Genomic DNA, 18,066 nt, shown 5'->3' on the forward strand with positions numbered 1-18,066 from the left:
GTGGTTGGTTACCTCTCCTCAGTTTCATACGTCCAACTTCCTCCATGTCTCGAGTCTCCGTGGCAAATCTCCCATGCCTATTTCCCAGAGTTCCTCTCTCTCTTCCAGATGCCCCACCTTCTAATCCTGCCTCAGCTTATTGGCCATCAGTTTTTATTTTAATCAATCAAGAGGTGCCTTCGGCAGGCAAGGAAGGACAGACACATCTTTCACACAGTGCATATAAACATCATGTTCACAGGCCTTAGTCACCATAGAAACAGACAAATTGCTCCCACAGTCTTGCTCTGTATTATCCAAATTCCAGACACACAGAATCCATGAACATAATAAAAATGTATTTTATGACAGCATGCTATAGGGGGTGTATTACATGGCAATAGATAACTGGAATAGGACCAGTCCATGCTTTCAGGTGAGGGCACAATATTCCATAGCATGACTACAACATGGCTCAGTCAAGGCCCTTCCTTGTCTCCGGTTCTTCTTACTGTCAACACTAATTGCCTATCCCTGAAGAGATATTACTTGAGGGGCCAGAGAGATGGCCCAATTCTGGGTAGTGGGATCTAAACCCAGGCCTTAACAGTTACATAGCAGGCTCTTTCAGCCAGCCACCTAGAATGGGTTTTGTTTTTGTTTTCTTTTTCCTTCTTTCTTTCTGGTTTTAGTGGTTTGCCCGCTTTACTTTATATTTTTGAGATAGGTTCTTACTATGTTGCCATGGCTAGCCTGGAACTCACTATGTAGACCAGGCTGGCTTTGAATTCACAGAGATCCACCCGCCATGAGAAATCTGCCCCCTGATCACTGGGATTAAAGGCATGCACCACTACTCCAGGATAGAATGTTTTTTCTTAAACCTTTCCCGTTAACTCCACATCTTGGGTTCTGCTGAGGAATTCTGTAACTTCTACTGCCAGGTTCTCCCTAGATCTCAACTATCTTAAGAGTTTTTATATAACATGTAGACTGCATATTTTTATTCATTCCATGATCATCATCCATGTATAATACATTGTATGTATGTGTTTATATGCATTCACACATGTATGTGCACATGTGCATGTATGTATGTGCACCCACATAGTAAGTCATGGCACGTTGCTTACTTAGCCTTTACCTTTATATGTAAGTACATGTTTTTATGTGTATACACACATGTATATATGTGCACACACACAGTAAAGCCTGGCCCACTGCTTATTCATCCTTTACTTTTGTGCTTCTCTCCTTTCTTTAAATGTCTTTTCTCATAATTTGCTGTTTGGTCAGAGACCTTTAATCTGGTGTGTGTGTGTGTGTGTGTGTGTGCGCGCGCGCACGCACACATATGCGTTTGCATGTGTGACTGTTGTTGACATCTTTACATTCTGTCATTCACATTGGCAGCTGAATGATGCCTCACTGGACAAGACTTTTTGAGTTTCTTCCTGGCTCTCTCAGTTGTGCAGCTATGACCTGCTTTTCTCCTATTGAAAAACATGAGATTTTCTGATATTCGGGAATTCTGCCAAATGTTTAGGTGTGTATTTTTCCTGCCTGGAATTGAATGAACACCTACAGCCTGCTAATGCAAGACTTCATTCCCTCAGAAAACACACTTCCCTCAAGTCTGGCTTTCCCTTTATTCCCTCGGGAATGGCTAGTACATCTTAGACCATCAGGGCCTGCTTCCCTCCCTTGGCTAGCAGCAGCTACAGTCTCAAATGAAGACTGAAATGGAGATGATTCATTGCCTGAAAATCCTGCACCTTTTTAGACACTAGCCTGATTAGTCAATATTTGATATGTACAGTCTGGAGTGAAATAAAATATAAATAATTTACCCTGGTCTATCATGTGTATATTGAGATGTCTCACTTTGCACTCTATAAATGTGTACAATTACCATATACCCATTAAAAATAAAATGATAAAATATATTTAAGAAAAAATACCATTTGTACATAGACAATAAGTGTAATTTTCATTATATGTAAAAATATACATCTATTAATTGTAACCCATTTTAAAATGTATCTATCTTTAAAAACCAATATACACAGGTTACAAAATAACTGTTCAGGCAATGAAAGCTAGATGACCCACCAACTCTGAGGGTCTGCTTCTTTTTTTTTTTTTTTTTTTTTTTGGAGCTGAGGACCGAACCCAGGGCCTTGCGCTTGCTAGGCAAGCGCTCTACCACTGAGCTAAATCCCCAACCTCTGAGGGTCTGCTTCTTAAAGTCTTCAGAATTCTTTCGTATGCAACAGAAACGAAAATTATCAGTGTGGGAGTATTCACAGTTTCCTTCCTCCTCTGACATTTGTACCCTGATCACTTTCTATCTACAGCTCCCACCTCCCCATTGGCTTATCAGACAGGATAAATGCAAACCAAGGAGAGTGAGAGGCAGAGTTGAAGACCTCAGTACAGAACAGTGGTTCTCAACCCTCCTACTGCTGCAACCCTTTAATACAGTCCCTCATGTCATGGTACCCCTACCATAAAATTATTTTTGTTGCTCTCTCATAACTGTAATTTCTCTACTGGCATGAATCATTAACATCTGATATGCAGGATATCTGATATACAACCCCTCAACTCACAGGTTGAGAACCACTGAGAAGGTTTGTAACCAAAAGATCTGGGGGTGTTCGCTATGGAGGGAAAAAACACACAAAGAGAAACACAGAGATGTGAAAGGGCAAAGTAAGGAACACGGAGACAGAAACTTTGGGGTATCTACAATACATGAGCAGGGTGAGACAGAAAGGCTGCGGGGAGCGCAGGTTGAAGGAAGCGCTGGCCCTTCTGCCTGAGGCCCTTACACAGAGCACACGTGTTTCATGTCAGGTCACCAAGGAGCACAAGTAAAGGTTAGCAAAGGATTACGTGTAAGTGCCCGCTTCTGTGTGCACAGCAAGTGAGTGCAGGCAGGAGTCTGCAGAGCCCAGGGGTGTCAGATCTCGCTGGAGCTGGACTTACCGGAAGTTGGGAGCTGTCTGCTTTGGTTGCTGACAACCAAACTCTGATCCTAGCAAAAGCGGTATGACTTCTTGCCAATCAGCCGTCTCTGCAGCAACTCTTTTACTGCCGCCGCCTCCTCCTCCTCCTCCTCCTCCTCTTCTTCTTCCTCCTCTTCTTCTTCTTCCTCCTTTTCCTCCTCCTCCTTCTTTTTGTTAAAGATTTATTTTATCTATATGAGTACACTGTAGCTGTCTTCAGACACACCAGAAGAGGGCATTGGATCCTCTTTACAGATGGTTGTGAGCCACCATGTGGTTGCTGAGATTTGAACTCAGGACCTCGGGAAGAGCAGTCAGTGCTCTAACCACTGAGCCACCTCTCCAGTCCTTTCCTCCTTCTTAACATGACACTTCTAGAACTGAGTCGTTAGGATCACTATACCAGCTGGTTTTGTCACCTTGACACAAGCCAGAGCCATCAGGAAGGAAGGAGCCTCCTTTGAAGAAATGGCCCATGAGATCCAGCTGTAAGGCATTTTCTCAGTTAGTGATCAGTGTGGGGAGGGCCCAGCCCACTGTGGTGGTACCATCTCTCCGTTGGTCCTGGGTTGCCGGGCATAGCTGTGTAAAGGGAGGTGTGACATAGTTCCTGCCCCTAGAGCATGCCGGACAGTTCATCCCATGCCCTCCATGTGTGCTGATGGTTGCTCTTGCCCCGAAGTTGATCTGCTGTCCTTACTAATCTACTTTCAATCTTTCTTTCTGGGGAATCTACTTCCCCCAGTACTCAGAGCTAATCACACCATAGTAACTGAAATAGATGCAGTTTTCAGCAATGAGGAATGGAGATGGTCATGAGGCTGTGGAGGAAGAGGAACAGGCCCTCCAAATGGCCTTCAGGGTCATGGGAAAGGATCTAGGCAATTTAATCACAAGGGCTATAAAAGCCTACGTGGCCTTGAACTTGAGATCATGAGGAAGCACATGTACCCTCTGGTCCCATGACTGCTGCATTGATTAGCCAGGATGAATTTAGAGATATTAAGGGTAGAGAGTTAGAGTAGTTTCAGGAAGAAAGGGCATGGACAGAAAAATAAGAATTTATGTATGATTTAGGAATAATTAGTATTGGAAACATGAGGCTATAGAATTGCTAGGATAAGGAAATAAAGATTAGAGAATTAAAAGTGATGTAGAAGCATATAAAAAGTTAATGCTCGCTGTCTCCTGAGAGGCTCTACCAGAGCATGACAAATCAGAGGCGGATGCTCACAGCCAACCATTAAAGTGAGTACGGGGTCCCCAATGGAGGAATTAGAGAAAGGATTGAAGGAGCTGAAGGGGCTTGCAACCCCTAAGAACAACAATACCAACCAACCAGAGCTGCCAGGGACTAAACCACCATCCAAAGAGAACACATGGACAGACCCAGGGCTCCAGCTGCATATGTAGCAGAGGATGGCCTCGTTGGGCACCAATGGGAGGAGAAGCCCTTGGTCCTGCCAAGGCTGGCCCCCCCCCCCGCCCCCAGTGTAGTGGAACATCAGGGCGGGGAACCGGGAAGGGGTGGGTGGGTGGATGGGGGAGGGGGTTGGAATAGGGGGTTTATGGATGGAAAACTGGGAAAGGGGATAACATTTGAGATGTAAATAAAAAAAATCCAATAAAAAATTAATTCTGTTTTCCTAGCTGACTGAAGCATTGGCGGTAACAGTGCCTGGGAAGATAGTAGAGAGAGAACTGCTTTACTGTTTTACTTACATGAACCCAAAACTCTATAAGGAATCACATTAGTTTTAGTAGTTTTGTCACGTTTCGATTCTTCCATGGAAGGGGTTACTAAAGACTGCTGTCTGCTGTACCAGAAGACTGGAGGAGCTGTGCCCATACAGAACAGGCTGTGGGGACCTATAAGGAAATGTGCTTTTGCTTTGTGCTTGGTTCTGCTCAAAGGAAATGGGGTCTGGGACCATTGATCCAGGACTCAGAGTTTACGTAACTCTAAGAATTCTTGATAATTATTAACAATGATCAAAGCCCTGCTGATGGAGCTTTAGTAAATAAAAGACTGGGTTCAGGCTCTCTCCAGAGAAATCATGGAATTAAGAATTAAGCTGAAGAACAAAGAACACTGAGAATCGTCAGGGAGCAGAGTGAGGACCTGAACCAGCAGCTTGCACTACTGACTCGAGTCCTTGTCCAATCAGCACCATTCCCATTCCAGCCTTTCTCAAGACTCTCATCACCAAGGCAGGACCTCGGCACTGGGTCCTATAGGAAAGCGGGCTGCCCAAGCCAGGGGGAATAAGGCAGTAAGCAGCATCCCTCCACTGCCTCTGCATCCACTCCCACCTCCAGGATCCTGTCCTGACTTTCTTTGGTGGTGAACAGCAATGTAGAAGTGTAAGCCAAATAAAACCTTTCTCCCCAACTTGCTTTTTGGTCCTGGTGTTTTGTCACAGCAATTGAAACCCTAAGACACCCCAGAATTTATTCATCTCATTTTATGTGTTTGTACTGTACACACACACACACACACACACACACAAAGAGGGGCAGAGAGAGAGAGAGAGAGAGAGAGGTGAGAGAGAGACATAGCTACACATTTTCTGTTCCTAACATTTTATTTTTAAATATGTGTAGATTTGTATATATGCATGTGGGTGTGTACATATTATTGTAGGTGCTTGTAGAAGCTAGAGGCACTGGATTTCCTTTGCCTGGAGTTAATAACAGCTGTGAGCTGCCGGCCTGATGTGAGTGCTGGGAATTGAACTCTATCCTCTGGAAAAACAGCAAATGTTCTTAACCCCTGAGCCATCTCTCCAGACCCAGCCTCCCATATTTCCTGCTTTAAAAATGGGGTCATAGAATGAATAGCTTTGTGTATCTTGCTTACTTTTTTGCATATGCATGAGTGTGCTAGTATGTGTGTGCACTTACACACACAGGAGTCCAAAGCTGATGTGGGGTGCCTTTTGATTGCCCCCCACTTTATTTACTGAAATGAGGTCTCCTGGTGAACCCAGAGGTAGCCAGTTTGCCTAGAGATTCTCTGTCCCTGCCGCCCTCCCCAAGTTCTCGAGCTGCAGGAGGCTGCCCAGCACTTATATGCGCTCTGGAGATCTGAACTTGGTCTTTACTTGACTCTGTGCCAAAGGCTTTACACACCAAGCCATCTTCCCAACCTCGGTTCTATTCCCCTTAAAAACACTTCCGAAAAGAGATCTGAGTTGGCTCAAATAAAATCAAAGGCTTGTGACTTCAGACTCCAAGGACAGGAACCAAGACATATAAAAGCCAAGGGAAAAGCTATATTCAGAAATTCTAGCTAAGAATTCCAGGAGTATAGTACAAGATTAATAAGGTACTTTAAAAGACAGATTCCTAAGTGCTAACTGCTGGGAATTATTTTTTGAGGAGAAATTAATTTTCCCGAAGAAGGGAGGGGTACAGATCAAGGCTGAGTCGGTAAAAATGCTTGCTGCCTAAATCTGATGGCCTAAGTTCAATGCCTGGAACCCACAGAACCATTTGTGGTGGCTCACATCTGTAATCCCAGCACCCTTTCCTGAGATGGGAAACGGAGATGGGAGAATTACACAGCAGCTCAAAGACAGCGTGCTAACTAGTGGGAGTACACACCACAGTAGCAGAAACAACATCCCCTGCCTGACTCAACAAGGCAGGAGAGAAACTCACCCAAAAGTCGTCCTCTGCCTCCCACACTAATACGTCAAAGGAAATACAGAACAAAATTGTCCTTGAGCCTCCAAAGCTAACTGTGCACTCATTTACTTTGAAGTCTTAGCAAAGAGGCTAAGGGGAGTGGCCATGAATCCTCAGTTTTCCTATCTGTAGTAAAATGGCAGCATTGTGAAATAATGTATCATCTTTTAAATCGTGTGTGTGTGTGTGTGTGTGTGTGTGTGTGTGTGTGTGTGTGTGTGTGTGTGTGTGTATGATGTGGGTGGGTGGACATGGATTATGTGTGGAGGTCAGAGGACAACTTTGTGGAGTTGGTTCTTTCCTCCCATCTTTAAGTGGGTTCCAGAAATCAAGCTCAAGTCACCAGGTGTGGTGGTTTGAATATGGTTGGCCCATGAGACATGGCACTATTAGGAGGTGTGGCCTCGTTGGAGGAAATGTGTCACTGTAAGGGTGGGCTTTGAGGTCCTAGACTCAAGCTCTACCCAGCATGGAAGAGAGTCCCCTCGTGGCTGCCTTCAGATCAAGATGTAGAACGCTAAGCGACTCCTGCCCCATGTCTGCCTGGACGCTGCCATACTCCCTGTCTCTGATAATGGATTGAACCTCTGAATCTGTAAGCCAGCCCCAATTAAATGCTGTCCTTTGTAAGAGTTGCCTTGGTCATGGTGTCTCTTCACAGAAATGGAAACCCTAACTAAGACACTAGGTTTGCATTACGGGGCAGCAAGTATCTTTATGCACTGAGCCATCCCATCAGCTTTCTAAAAGACGGAAAAACAGACAAGAAGGAACGTCAAACTGAATTCCCACCGCAAAGTGATTCAGAAAGGCCCAGACCACATCCGTTCCTCGTGATCCCTTCCTGAGCTTCTCCTGTCACCTATCCATCTCCTCCCTCCAGTGAATACAAAACAGCAGAGTAAAGAATGACCCTAACAAAACCTCCCTCCAAGCGTCACTGGACTGAGTCATATCCAGCCAGGGTGAAAGATAGGGACTGTCCAAATAAAAGAAACATTTTTTCTAGTTCACCCGTCTTCCAGCAGGCTGGCTTTCAATCTTGCACTCTACCACACTGGCTGTAACCTTTCTGGACAATGTGTAGAGTGGATGACCCACAAATCTGGTATTAGTTCTCTGACCTTCTCTACTCTGATGACAACCATCTCTGATATGCCACAAATCAAGCTGGGGAACAAGGATCCTCATCGCTAATACTTCAAACTCTGAAATTCGCTCCCTTCCCACCTCCTCTCACTTTCCTTCAGACTCTGACTTTCTGAAGTTGTTTGTCTTCAAGACTCCATTTCCCTGTATCATGCCTTTGTTTTCAAATCCCAGGCTTCTGTCTCAGGTCAGGAGATAACCTGAGGAGTGATGGACATGCTATTAGCTTGGTTGTAGTGGTGACTATACACGGTGTAAACATGGCACTATTAGGAGGTGTGGCCTCGTTGGAGGAAATGTGTCACCGTAATGTAAACCGTGTATAGGGACATCGTTGTCATTAATAAAACCGAATGTGGGAGGAGTTGGAGATGGCTCAGGTAAGAGCGTTTGTTGTACAAGCATGAAGGCCTAAGAGTGAATCCCCAGCACCCATGTAAGACCAGCATGGGTGTGCATGCATGAAGTTAGTGACCTAAAATCCCCTGCTGGGCTGAGAAACTTGACTTGATTGGCCACACCTTCAAGCTTTTGGGACTCAGGAAGGTTCTGCTAAAATAAATGTGCCAGCCTCTGCACTTGCAGGGGAACCGTCCCCAGAGTCCCCTTTCTGCCCTATACAGCCTGCAAGGATCCTGCTCCCTTTCATTGCTCTGATTAAAGGACAATCTGCTTCTAAAGAGGTCATCTCCCTTTACTTCCATGTCACTATCAATCCTGCTCTAACAATGCCTATAACCCAGGCACTGAGAGTCAGAGACCGTCTCAACGAGGTAGCAGCAACAAAGAAAGGTGATGTCTTCTGGCTTTTGCATGCCTGTGTGCATGCACGCAAGGATGGGAGCTTGGAAGCTGGAAGTGGACGTTGCTGGAAAGTGTTAAGAAATGAGTAACAGGGGGTTGGGGATTTAGCTCAGCGGTAGAGCGCTTGCCTAGCGAGCGCAAGGCCCTGGGTTCAGTCCCCAGCCCTGGAAAAAAAAAAAAAAAAAAAAAAAAAAGAAATGAGTAACAGCCCTAAGACTAGGGAAACGCACAAGGCCGGTAAGTCTTGTTAACAGCATGCAGTCACGAGGAGTCCTGTTTCCCCTTAACTAATTGCAAGTGTGAACAACTCAAGCCCCATGCATGAAGGGAATGCACCATGCAGGCCCAGGGCACAGGCTGTGAGCCTGGCAGATTCAGTCTGAATCCTCATTCTACTGATTCATGAACAGTCTTGGACAAGGTGCTTCAGCTCCTCCCTGTTTCCCTGCACCCAACTGTTCTGAGGACTAAGCAAGGTAGCATATGTAAGCATAAAGGGTAGAGACCAGGAGTGAGGTAGGAGCCAAGGAGGAAGTCTTCAGTGGGGACTGTTCATCTTAAGGATCTAGCAAGTTCACTTAAAATTCAGGGTCCAATCTTGAGGGTAGAAATATGCATTTTTAACTAATATTTTATGGACATTTCTTTGTGTATACAACTTGAAAACTACTGCTCTAAGAAATAAAAATTAAAAATTTTTAAAACTCGAGTCCTACTCGTTTACACTTAAAAAGAAGTAAGTTTTACAATTCTTCCTGTTGGGGATTTGGCTCAGCTGTAGAGCGCTTGCCTAGCAACCGCAAGGCCCTGGGTTCGGTCCCCAGCTCGGAAAAAAAAAAAAAAATATGTCCACCACAGTTCTTCCTAACATACCCATTTTTGTTTTCATGTACAAAAAGATAAAGTTACATCAGATAATAATGTATTGCACTTGCTGCTGGGTAAAACAGTGGGAGGAGCTTTAACTATATCCTGGAGCTGGACCTTCCTTCAATGTTTTCACTTGAGACCATGGACTCATGAAGGTAAAGATGAGCTTGAGTTCCCTGTTCTCCTGCTTCCACCTGTCCCCTGAATGCTGGAATTGCAGCATCACTACCTCACCCAATTCCTGGCACACTTCTATACAGCCCAAGCCACGATTAATCTTCATTGTCAACTTGATTGCAATTGCCATGGAGATGCTACTTCTGGGAATGTCTGTGAGGGCACTGAGGCTCAACTGAGGACTAAAGATTCCCCTTAACTGTGGGTGACCCCTCCCTGTAATTAAATCAGAAGGCTCTGAGCGCTAGCATTCATCTCCTTCTGCTTCTTCATATGGATACAGTGACCAACCCCAGCACCACATCTTTCCACCAGGATGGCCTGCACCTTCAGACTGTGAACCAAAATAAGTCCTTCCTCCCTTAGCTTGCTTTGATCAGGCAGAAAGAAAAGTAGTGACTACATGCCTAAAGTCTGTTTTTCCAGGGTCATGTCATGCTGCAGAGACTTCTCTTAAGCTTGTGGACAAGTGGCCCTAAGATCCCCAAGTAGCTAGGATGAGACCTACAACTGCCCCTGTCCATCTGTCTAGTGTCCCCAATGTAGCCAACATGGACATCCCCTTCCCCTGCCCCACATCTGTGCTTGCTGTGTTGTAGGGCTGCAAAGCTTGCCTCTCAGATGGTGCCTGAAGATGCAGTTCTCTCGGAGAACAGGCCTTGCTGAGGTCTGGAAGAGTAAGGTATGGGGCTCTGCTCTGTTGCTACTGCTCACTCCGTAGAGGAATCACGTAGCAGAGACTTCTCAGTTTTCTGCAAAGCTTCTCTGATATGCACTCAGGGTAGGCTAGAAACAGCTGTGGTGGTGGAGCCTTGGTGGCTCCCTTCCTGGTGCCTCACCTTTAAATCTGGCAGAGGTGATAACTATTAGGCAGGTCCAGAGACGAACCTACCTACCATCACTTCTTTAAATAACCCACTGACTAGAAAAGTTTCAGTTGGACACAGTGGCACATGTGGAAGGCAGGAATGAGAGGAACTATGCTACTTCATGAGACCATGTCTCATAAGACAGAACAAACCAAAAATCCCACCACAACCAAAAAAAGTCTGTAGTTTTAAGGTAGACATTATGGTATAATCAATATTCATCCCATCTTCAGTAGTTACTAACTTACATCCAAACTGATTTTGGTTTTTTTGAGGCAAGCTCTCCCCTTACAGTCCAGAGAACTACAAATTCACAACCCACCTGGCTCTTCCTCTCGAGTGCTAGAGTCAGTGTACACACCAGTCTGTGTTCAATCTTGATTCATAAGAACCCCACTCCCTTCTCCACTCCCTCACCTCTGGCTGGGGATCAAACCCATTTTGTGCTTGAATCCATGCCGACCCTGGACTGTAGCATTAGTTCCTTCCCCCCACCACCCTTGAATCCATGCCGACCCTGGGCTGTAGCATTAGTTCCTCCCCAGCACACACACACCCCACATACACACCTATTTTCACATAAATCCCCACCAGCATGCACTTCCAAAAGCAGTACACTCTGAAGAGTCCGGCATGACTACTACCCACTCAGTGCTCACACAGTTGATCACTTTTACTGTGATACACTTTGTCTTGCTGAGCCAGTACCCACATAAAAGTTCGCAGAGTGCAACTGGAGGACACATTTCAAGTCTTGATGTCTAAGTCCTCCCTTCATCAGTGTTCTCTGCAACTGGTTTTGAAGAAACCATCTTGTTCGATTCCGGCTCTCTGTATTTTGGTGAGTGAGCCCAGTGGTTTGCTCGACAGAGTGAGTACTTCCGTAATTCCTATAAATTTCCGGGTAGAAAGCTTCGTTCTTCCAGATGCAGGTGTTTTCTGAGCTCTGCAGTAGCCTCTGCGGGCAGCTAGCAATGGCATGACTAGTCTGGGACTATTTAAGCACAGTTCCTCTGCTTAAGACAGGCGGGGTGGGCTGGGGTGGGTGCTGCTTTTTGATTACCATGGGGTGTGTGACTTTCAGCTGTTACTCTGTGGAAACTGAAGATTAAACAGTGGCAATGTTCCCTGCAGCAGCCTGGGGTGGGAAACTACGTTATCTGATTTATTCTCATGCCTTCGAGGATGAAGTGTGCTTATTTATGGGTTGTGTCTTATTAATACCAAGTTCTCTGGGCTTTGAGTTGTTTTCTGAGGTACCTTTGGCAAGAGGTTTCTGCCTGGTTTTGGAAGAGCCCTCTCCCTGATTGCCAATTGTGCCATGTTTTTAGAGCATTAATACTTTCGTTCAGAATTTGTAGTTTTCCAAATCCCCCCAGTGCGTCAGTCCAGGTATGTACAGAACATGCTCTTATCTCATATTAAACAGAAAAGGCTGTTGATGTAACGCTACCAGGAGCATGACTAGATCAGCTAGCATCCCCCAAGGAGACTGACTGAGCTCTGCTGGCCATGTTGCTCCTTTCCTAATGAAGACCACAGGCTGCCCGCCTGCTGTGAGTAGGGCTGGTTGCCACAGTGATACTTTCATTTTCTATAAAGGACACCCTAAACTTCTCAGCTTTTGAAAACTGTCTCCACTGTAGAACGTCAATCCTAGTACAACTTCACTGGTCATACCATTGATACAATGAGAATGCAGGCTACAGGCCTGAAGACAAGGTTCAAACAAACATGGGTTCCTTAGACATGTTTCACAGCTTGTTTCAAAGAGTATCCATCTGATGACATGGGAAAGAAAGTATCTTCGGTACCATACCCTTTAAATAAGTGGCCTAACAACCCACTTCATCTCACTGCCACAGCCTGCAGCTTCCTGCATCTGAAGAGAGACAGGCTACTGACGGGTTACACCCACTACCATTTCTCCACCCTTACATAATGAATATGCTTCTATTGTGAAACTTCAGCCATATTGAAGAGCTAATATTTCTTCAGCTATTAAAACTAATGAAAGAAGTTGTGACCACAAAGACAGCTCCAGAACCCAGCAAAGGCAAGCAAAGACTTCCAAATGCTTCAATCTTTTTCTTACAGAAAGACATTCAATTATACATTTGAAGCAGGAGAGCTGTGGTGAAGCTCACTGCCATCTGAAAAATGGTGGCCTCCTCTCCCCAGCTCCTTCTTTATAAGCAGGCTCCGGGTCCTCAGACGCAGACGGAAGCCAAGCTCCGTTTTACTTGTTGCAAATAACATGCACCCAATAGTGAGCTTTTGAACATGAAGTAATTAAAAGAGGAGGATAAAGTAATATGCAAATGGATTAACTAAGCATCATCACCAGGAATAACCTACAGGCTACACCCAGTTGCTACCACTAAGGTGGTCAATTCAAAAGTGATCCTGTTTGCAGTCAAAAGATGAACCCAAAATCCATTTCCTCAGCCATTACTAAGATTACTTGAATATTTAAGATCAAAATACATGACATTGTGGGTCTTCCTTATTACTCGTTAGTATTTGGAAGTTATTAATTTCCTACTAAAGGAATGTATCAAGAACTAATTTCTACTTATTTGTATATATATCATGGTAAAAATGACAAGGCAGAGACTGAATTCATTCCCTCATATTCTCTTTCTTTCACAAGAATGCTCAAAACTTAGCTACATATAGGCAATCTGAAACAGGTAACTTCCCAGACATGCTTGGAGGTGCCATGTAAAAACATAACTGCACTCTGGGTAATAAACTACAAAATGAAATGTACTACAGAGATTCCAAAAAGCACCTTTCAAAGTGCTGGCACCCGCCCACTGCCACCCTCCTGTCCTTCCAACAAGATGGCAGAAAACTGAAAGGATCTTAAATCCTACAAAACGGTTCATGGATTAGAGAGCTCACACCAGTCCTAGACCTTTATCTCTGGCATTTAATATCAAGAGGGAAATAAGTCATTATGTCTTATCCAAAATATTTGGTCGCCCTCCATCTCCCCAAAATACTGGCTTTCTCTGGATACAGGACAAAGGCGACTCCATAAATGAGAAGTTTTCCAGACATGTTAACCAGCTACCCCTCCCCTCTTTTCTTTTTTCTTTTTAAATGTTTTTTTCAGAGCTGGGACCAAATTAAATTATTCTTATTTGAGACAGGGTCTGACCATAAAGGTCTCACATGCAGCCTCAAACTCACAGAGATCCTCCTGTCTCTGCAGCACCACACCCAGCTCACACCCTCTTAAGGATGTATGTAGCTGTTACACACTGGGCATCAGATAGTCTAGGTCAGTGTTGGGCAAGCCAGTTAGCGTCTGTAGTCCTGTCTGTCTCTATCCACTGAACTGGAGTAGCACCGTTATGTAAAGAGATCTTACATAACCACAGGTAAACATATATGAAAATGTATGCAAAGGAATCATTAGACACAGTAATTGGTGAGACTAAAGACACCTGTGGGTAGAAACTACATTACACTGTATCTTCAGTAACAAGTGCTCAGGAAATATTTGTTGAATAAATATTTTGACATCTTTTTTTTTTTCCTTTTTTCTATTTTTCGGAGCTGGGGACCGAACCCAGGGCCTTGCATTTGCTAGGCAAGCGCTCTACCACTGAGCTAAATCCCCAACCCTTTGACATCTTTGAATAATTGATAAATTCTTTTTTTTTTTTTTGAGTTGAGTGAAGCTGATGTTAGAGTATTAGTTATGTTCCTAATGGGAACAAATAACAACTCCTAATTTTGACCACTTCTCTGGTCCAAAAGTGAACCCACTTGCAAAAGCAACACAAGCTGGCACAGTTGTACAGAAGTGGTTCCCAGAGACTCAAAGACACATCTTTAATACCCACATGAAACAAAGGATTCCTTCGCCCTGGACTGTGATGAAAGCATTTTATTAAATTAAGTATGTAATTTGTAAATGGTTTCATAAGAAATTTTAAAAGCAAAGTTATAAACATTTTCAATAAAAAAAGTACAGGTTGACAGCAAAAATCACATTTTTATAGTACACATAAAAACATTTTGTTTCTGATACACCGTCTGAAAAGCTTACAGTCTATTCTTCAGCTGCTAGCTGCAATGGGGCACTTTAATGAGGCGGAGAGGGGTAACTCAACAAAGCAGGTTCATCACCTGACCACGGAAGTCAAGCGCTCAAATGTGAGGACAGTGAATGAACTCCGGCATCATCTAACTGAGGTTACGAAGGCTTCAGGACACAGGTGTGTTCTAGCCTCGTTTCTCTAGTCACTTCTGTAAAGAGGCATCAAGTAATACTGTAAACTTAAATCACACTTTAAAAATAAGCACCATTAACATACATTCTACATCAACTTACTTTTCCTTTTAAATGGCACTTGGTTTTGGCCACGCAGACATTTATGTCTGTTTTCTTTACAAGTATTAAAAATAAGCAACACTTAAGCACGGCACAGAACATTATCAGTGTCACCTCATTGCACAATAGAAAAGCACTCAGAAAAAACAGCACACGTTAGTTTGTCCATTTCTTACATTTTCTTAATTGAGAGCAGTTAAAACATTGTCAGAGCAATTTGAGTTTCAAAAGTTTCCAATTGCCAGCTGAAACTAACTAACCTTGCCCTTACACACATCCTTCTAAAGCGAACAGAACACTTGAATTTATAAAGAAGACCAAAACAAAGGACAGGAAACATCCCCCAAAGAACTGGAAGCTGTTTGTTCTCAAAATCTGTTATAATACCTGTCATTTCAGTCACAGTTCCCACTATATGATATGGATGATACGTAAATGTCACAGTATACAAGTAGTATGGAAATACTCATAAACAGAAGAAAACTTCAACTCAAAAATAACACCAATGTATCAACAGCTAATAGATGTCAGAAAACATAAGCCAATTGTCTCACAGGATAAGGAAAGAGACTGAAAATGGTTGTGAGGGCCTGGCCCTCACACTGACTGTCATGTGATTCCTATCAATTCTGTATCTCACTGGGTGGACACCAGTAACAGATTTTAAATGTATATAACTGCTACTAAGATCTTCCAAGTTTTGGGGAAAAATGCTATACTTTTAAAATGTTTTAAAATACTAGGTTTACAAAGAGCTCTTCTCACCTGGATCATCTCTAAACCATCTTTACCTGGGACATACAAAATTCAGAAGGGAGCAAAAGAAAAATCTTTGATCCCCAGAGTCCTCTACCTCTGGTTGGGACACAAGATTTAGAGGTCAGCAAATGAAAGTTTAGAAAATGATCTTTTATAATTGTAACTGCTTCAAAGATACCAGATAGGAGGGCAGGGAAGGGAATTTGGGACTATAAATATATATAATGTTCAAACTTTGTTATTTATAGATAATGATTAAAGACTATGAAGCCAAGCATGGCAAAACATATCTATCGTGTCAATGTTTAGGAAGGCGAGGCAGAAGGATTGTGAGTTTGAGGCCTACGGGTCTTCATAGCAATCTTGAGGTCTGCATTAGGTTTACTCCATCATAAAGAACCGCTATCGGACTTCTGAAAATCAGGCCGGGCGCAGCAGTGAAAAGAGCTGCTTTCTGGAGGCTTCTAGCCACCGCCTCCAGCTATACGCACACTAGTACTTCTCACTGCTCTCTTAATTAGAATCACAGTAATAATATAAATTGTCTGAAATATTCAAATATTCAAATATTAAAACATGAGAAAATATAAAACACAGAAAATGAGTATGCAGCTGCACACACTCCAATAATTCCAGGTGTTAAATTGTCTCATTTTTCTATCATCTTAACTTGAACACAGGAATATGCTTACTTTATTAACTACTGATTATGGTTTTTGTACTAAGTTATAAAAGGGAACTGCTTTATTTGTAATATATATATATAAAAAACACTTCCAAGCATTACCAAAAATGGTATGCTACACTACTGCAATTTTTAAAACAAATTATTACAAGTCTAAAAATATAAATACTTGAGCATCAGTAATCACTAACTATTTATAGGTAACAAACATAGATTTTTGTTTTTATGGAAATAAAATTGAATGGTAAGGCTCTTTTTTAAAAGCATGATTCACAAGACTAAAACATGATTCTACTTTTGATTCCCATTAAAATGCTCTTTGGGAGCTCACGCTGTCAGATCTTTCGGAGGAGGGCACTGCCTCATTCCTTATGAAGGTCTAAATGCAACACAATTGCTTGTGAACAGCGCATATGTTGAAAATACTCTGTATGTCCAAAGTTAGATTTACTTAACTACTGTGTTGTTCTAGAAAAATTACACTTTGCCACACTAAGTCTGTAGAAAGGAAACCAGAATTTACACACAAACAGGGAACTAGCTCAAAAAAGTCGATGAGACTTTTCTTCCAGAAAGTTGGCTTCTTTTCAAAATAAAGGTAAAAAAAGTCTTTCTAATTACAAGGGTTTCTTTTACAGTTGTACCAAAAATGGTTTTGCACTTAAGTCAGTAGGACTGACTCCCTGTAGCTTAGAAATGATGTCTGGAGTCTGAAACAGCCATTTAGCCTCCATGCCACTGCAGGGAGTCCAGGACACACAGGAGACACCAAGCACCGCTTCTCCTCTGAAAGCTACCTATTGTACCTATGAGACTACAAGTTACTTTCACACCCAACGTTCATCCCGGAAAAACACACACACCAGTACAGAAGGGAAAGGATACAGAGGAAAATACAATCACGTATCCCCCTGTCTGTATGAACAGCAAAATCAAGTGATTTTGTGTTAAGCTTTGAAACCAGAAAAAAAACAAAAAACAAAACCACCTTGTGTTTTGCTGCTCACCTTTCTCCTTCACTATTTAACGCAACTCTGGAGAGGCTGAGGCGTGCCGCCCTCACACTCAGTCCCCTTTAGGACTTTTCTAAACATGAACCGTAGCACAAAGGCAGTGTTTGTTGGTTGGTTTGTTTTCCTAACAATGATATAGCACTTAAAACTTTAAACTGCAGGTGATACATTTTTTAGACACTTTGTAATCAATAAAAATTCCTTTCAATGTTTTGAAAAGTAACAGATTGGCATTTGATCAAGTAAAAAAAAAATTTTCCTTGAATTCTGAAAAGCATTTTTCTTGTTTTACATTCCTAATAAATACATTTGAAAATAGAACTGACTGAATTACTACAAGTAAAACCAACGTCAGCCCACAAACCTCACACTTCTAAGTCCAGGGCTTTAAGTTTCACTTCAGCATGACTTTCAAGCACCCTGGTTTAATTTCAGAGAACCTGTGGAAATGAAAGAGGAGTTATTTAAATATAAAATTTTAAACTACTTAAAAAAAACCTATCTTGTAATCAGTTTGAACTGTCTCTACTTAATATGTGTTACCAGCATTGCCTCCTTTATTAACATCCAGGACATCCAGGATCTCTGTTTGCAATCCCCTGGTTTACTATCCAAGCAAATACAGCCCTAAAGCTGCAGGTTAGTCCTAGACCACTAATCAACATAACGTGATTTTTCAGAACGTCTTAAGCCTGAATTTGACCTTCATGAA

At 42.9% G+C, this 18,066-nt stretch overlaps 1 protein-coding gene across 10 annotated transcripts in view; it reads right to left on the bottom strand.

The window, feature by feature from the left end:
- Nucleotides 1-18,066, bottom strand: part of N4bp2 (NEDD4 binding protein 2) — a 123,121-nt gene that overhangs the window by 50,439 nt on the left and 54,616 nt on the right. For 8 of the 10 annotated variants that reach the window (XM_017599466.3, XM_039092734.2, XM_017599459.3 and 5 more), the window contains one exon: nucleotides 14,436-17,794. In XM_017599466.3, coding sequence (XP_017454955.1) covers nucleotides 17,749-17,794 — 46 coding nt within the window. In that variant the 3' untranslated portion in view covers nucleotides 14,436-17,748. Of the gene's footprint in view, nucleotides 1-14,435; nucleotides 17,795-18,066 lie in introns of those variants that run through there. The other 2 variants (XM_039092736.2, XM_039092735.2) reach the window with 2 other exon arrangements.

Source organism: Rattus norvegicus, chromosome 14 (genome assembly GCF_036323735.1).
Source record: "Rattus norvegicus strain BN/NHsdMcwi chromosome 14, GRCr8, whole genome shotgun sequence".
In the NCBI taxonomy this organism is placed as follows: Eukaryota; Metazoa; Chordata; class Mammalia; order Rodentia; family Muridae; genus Rattus; species Rattus norvegicus.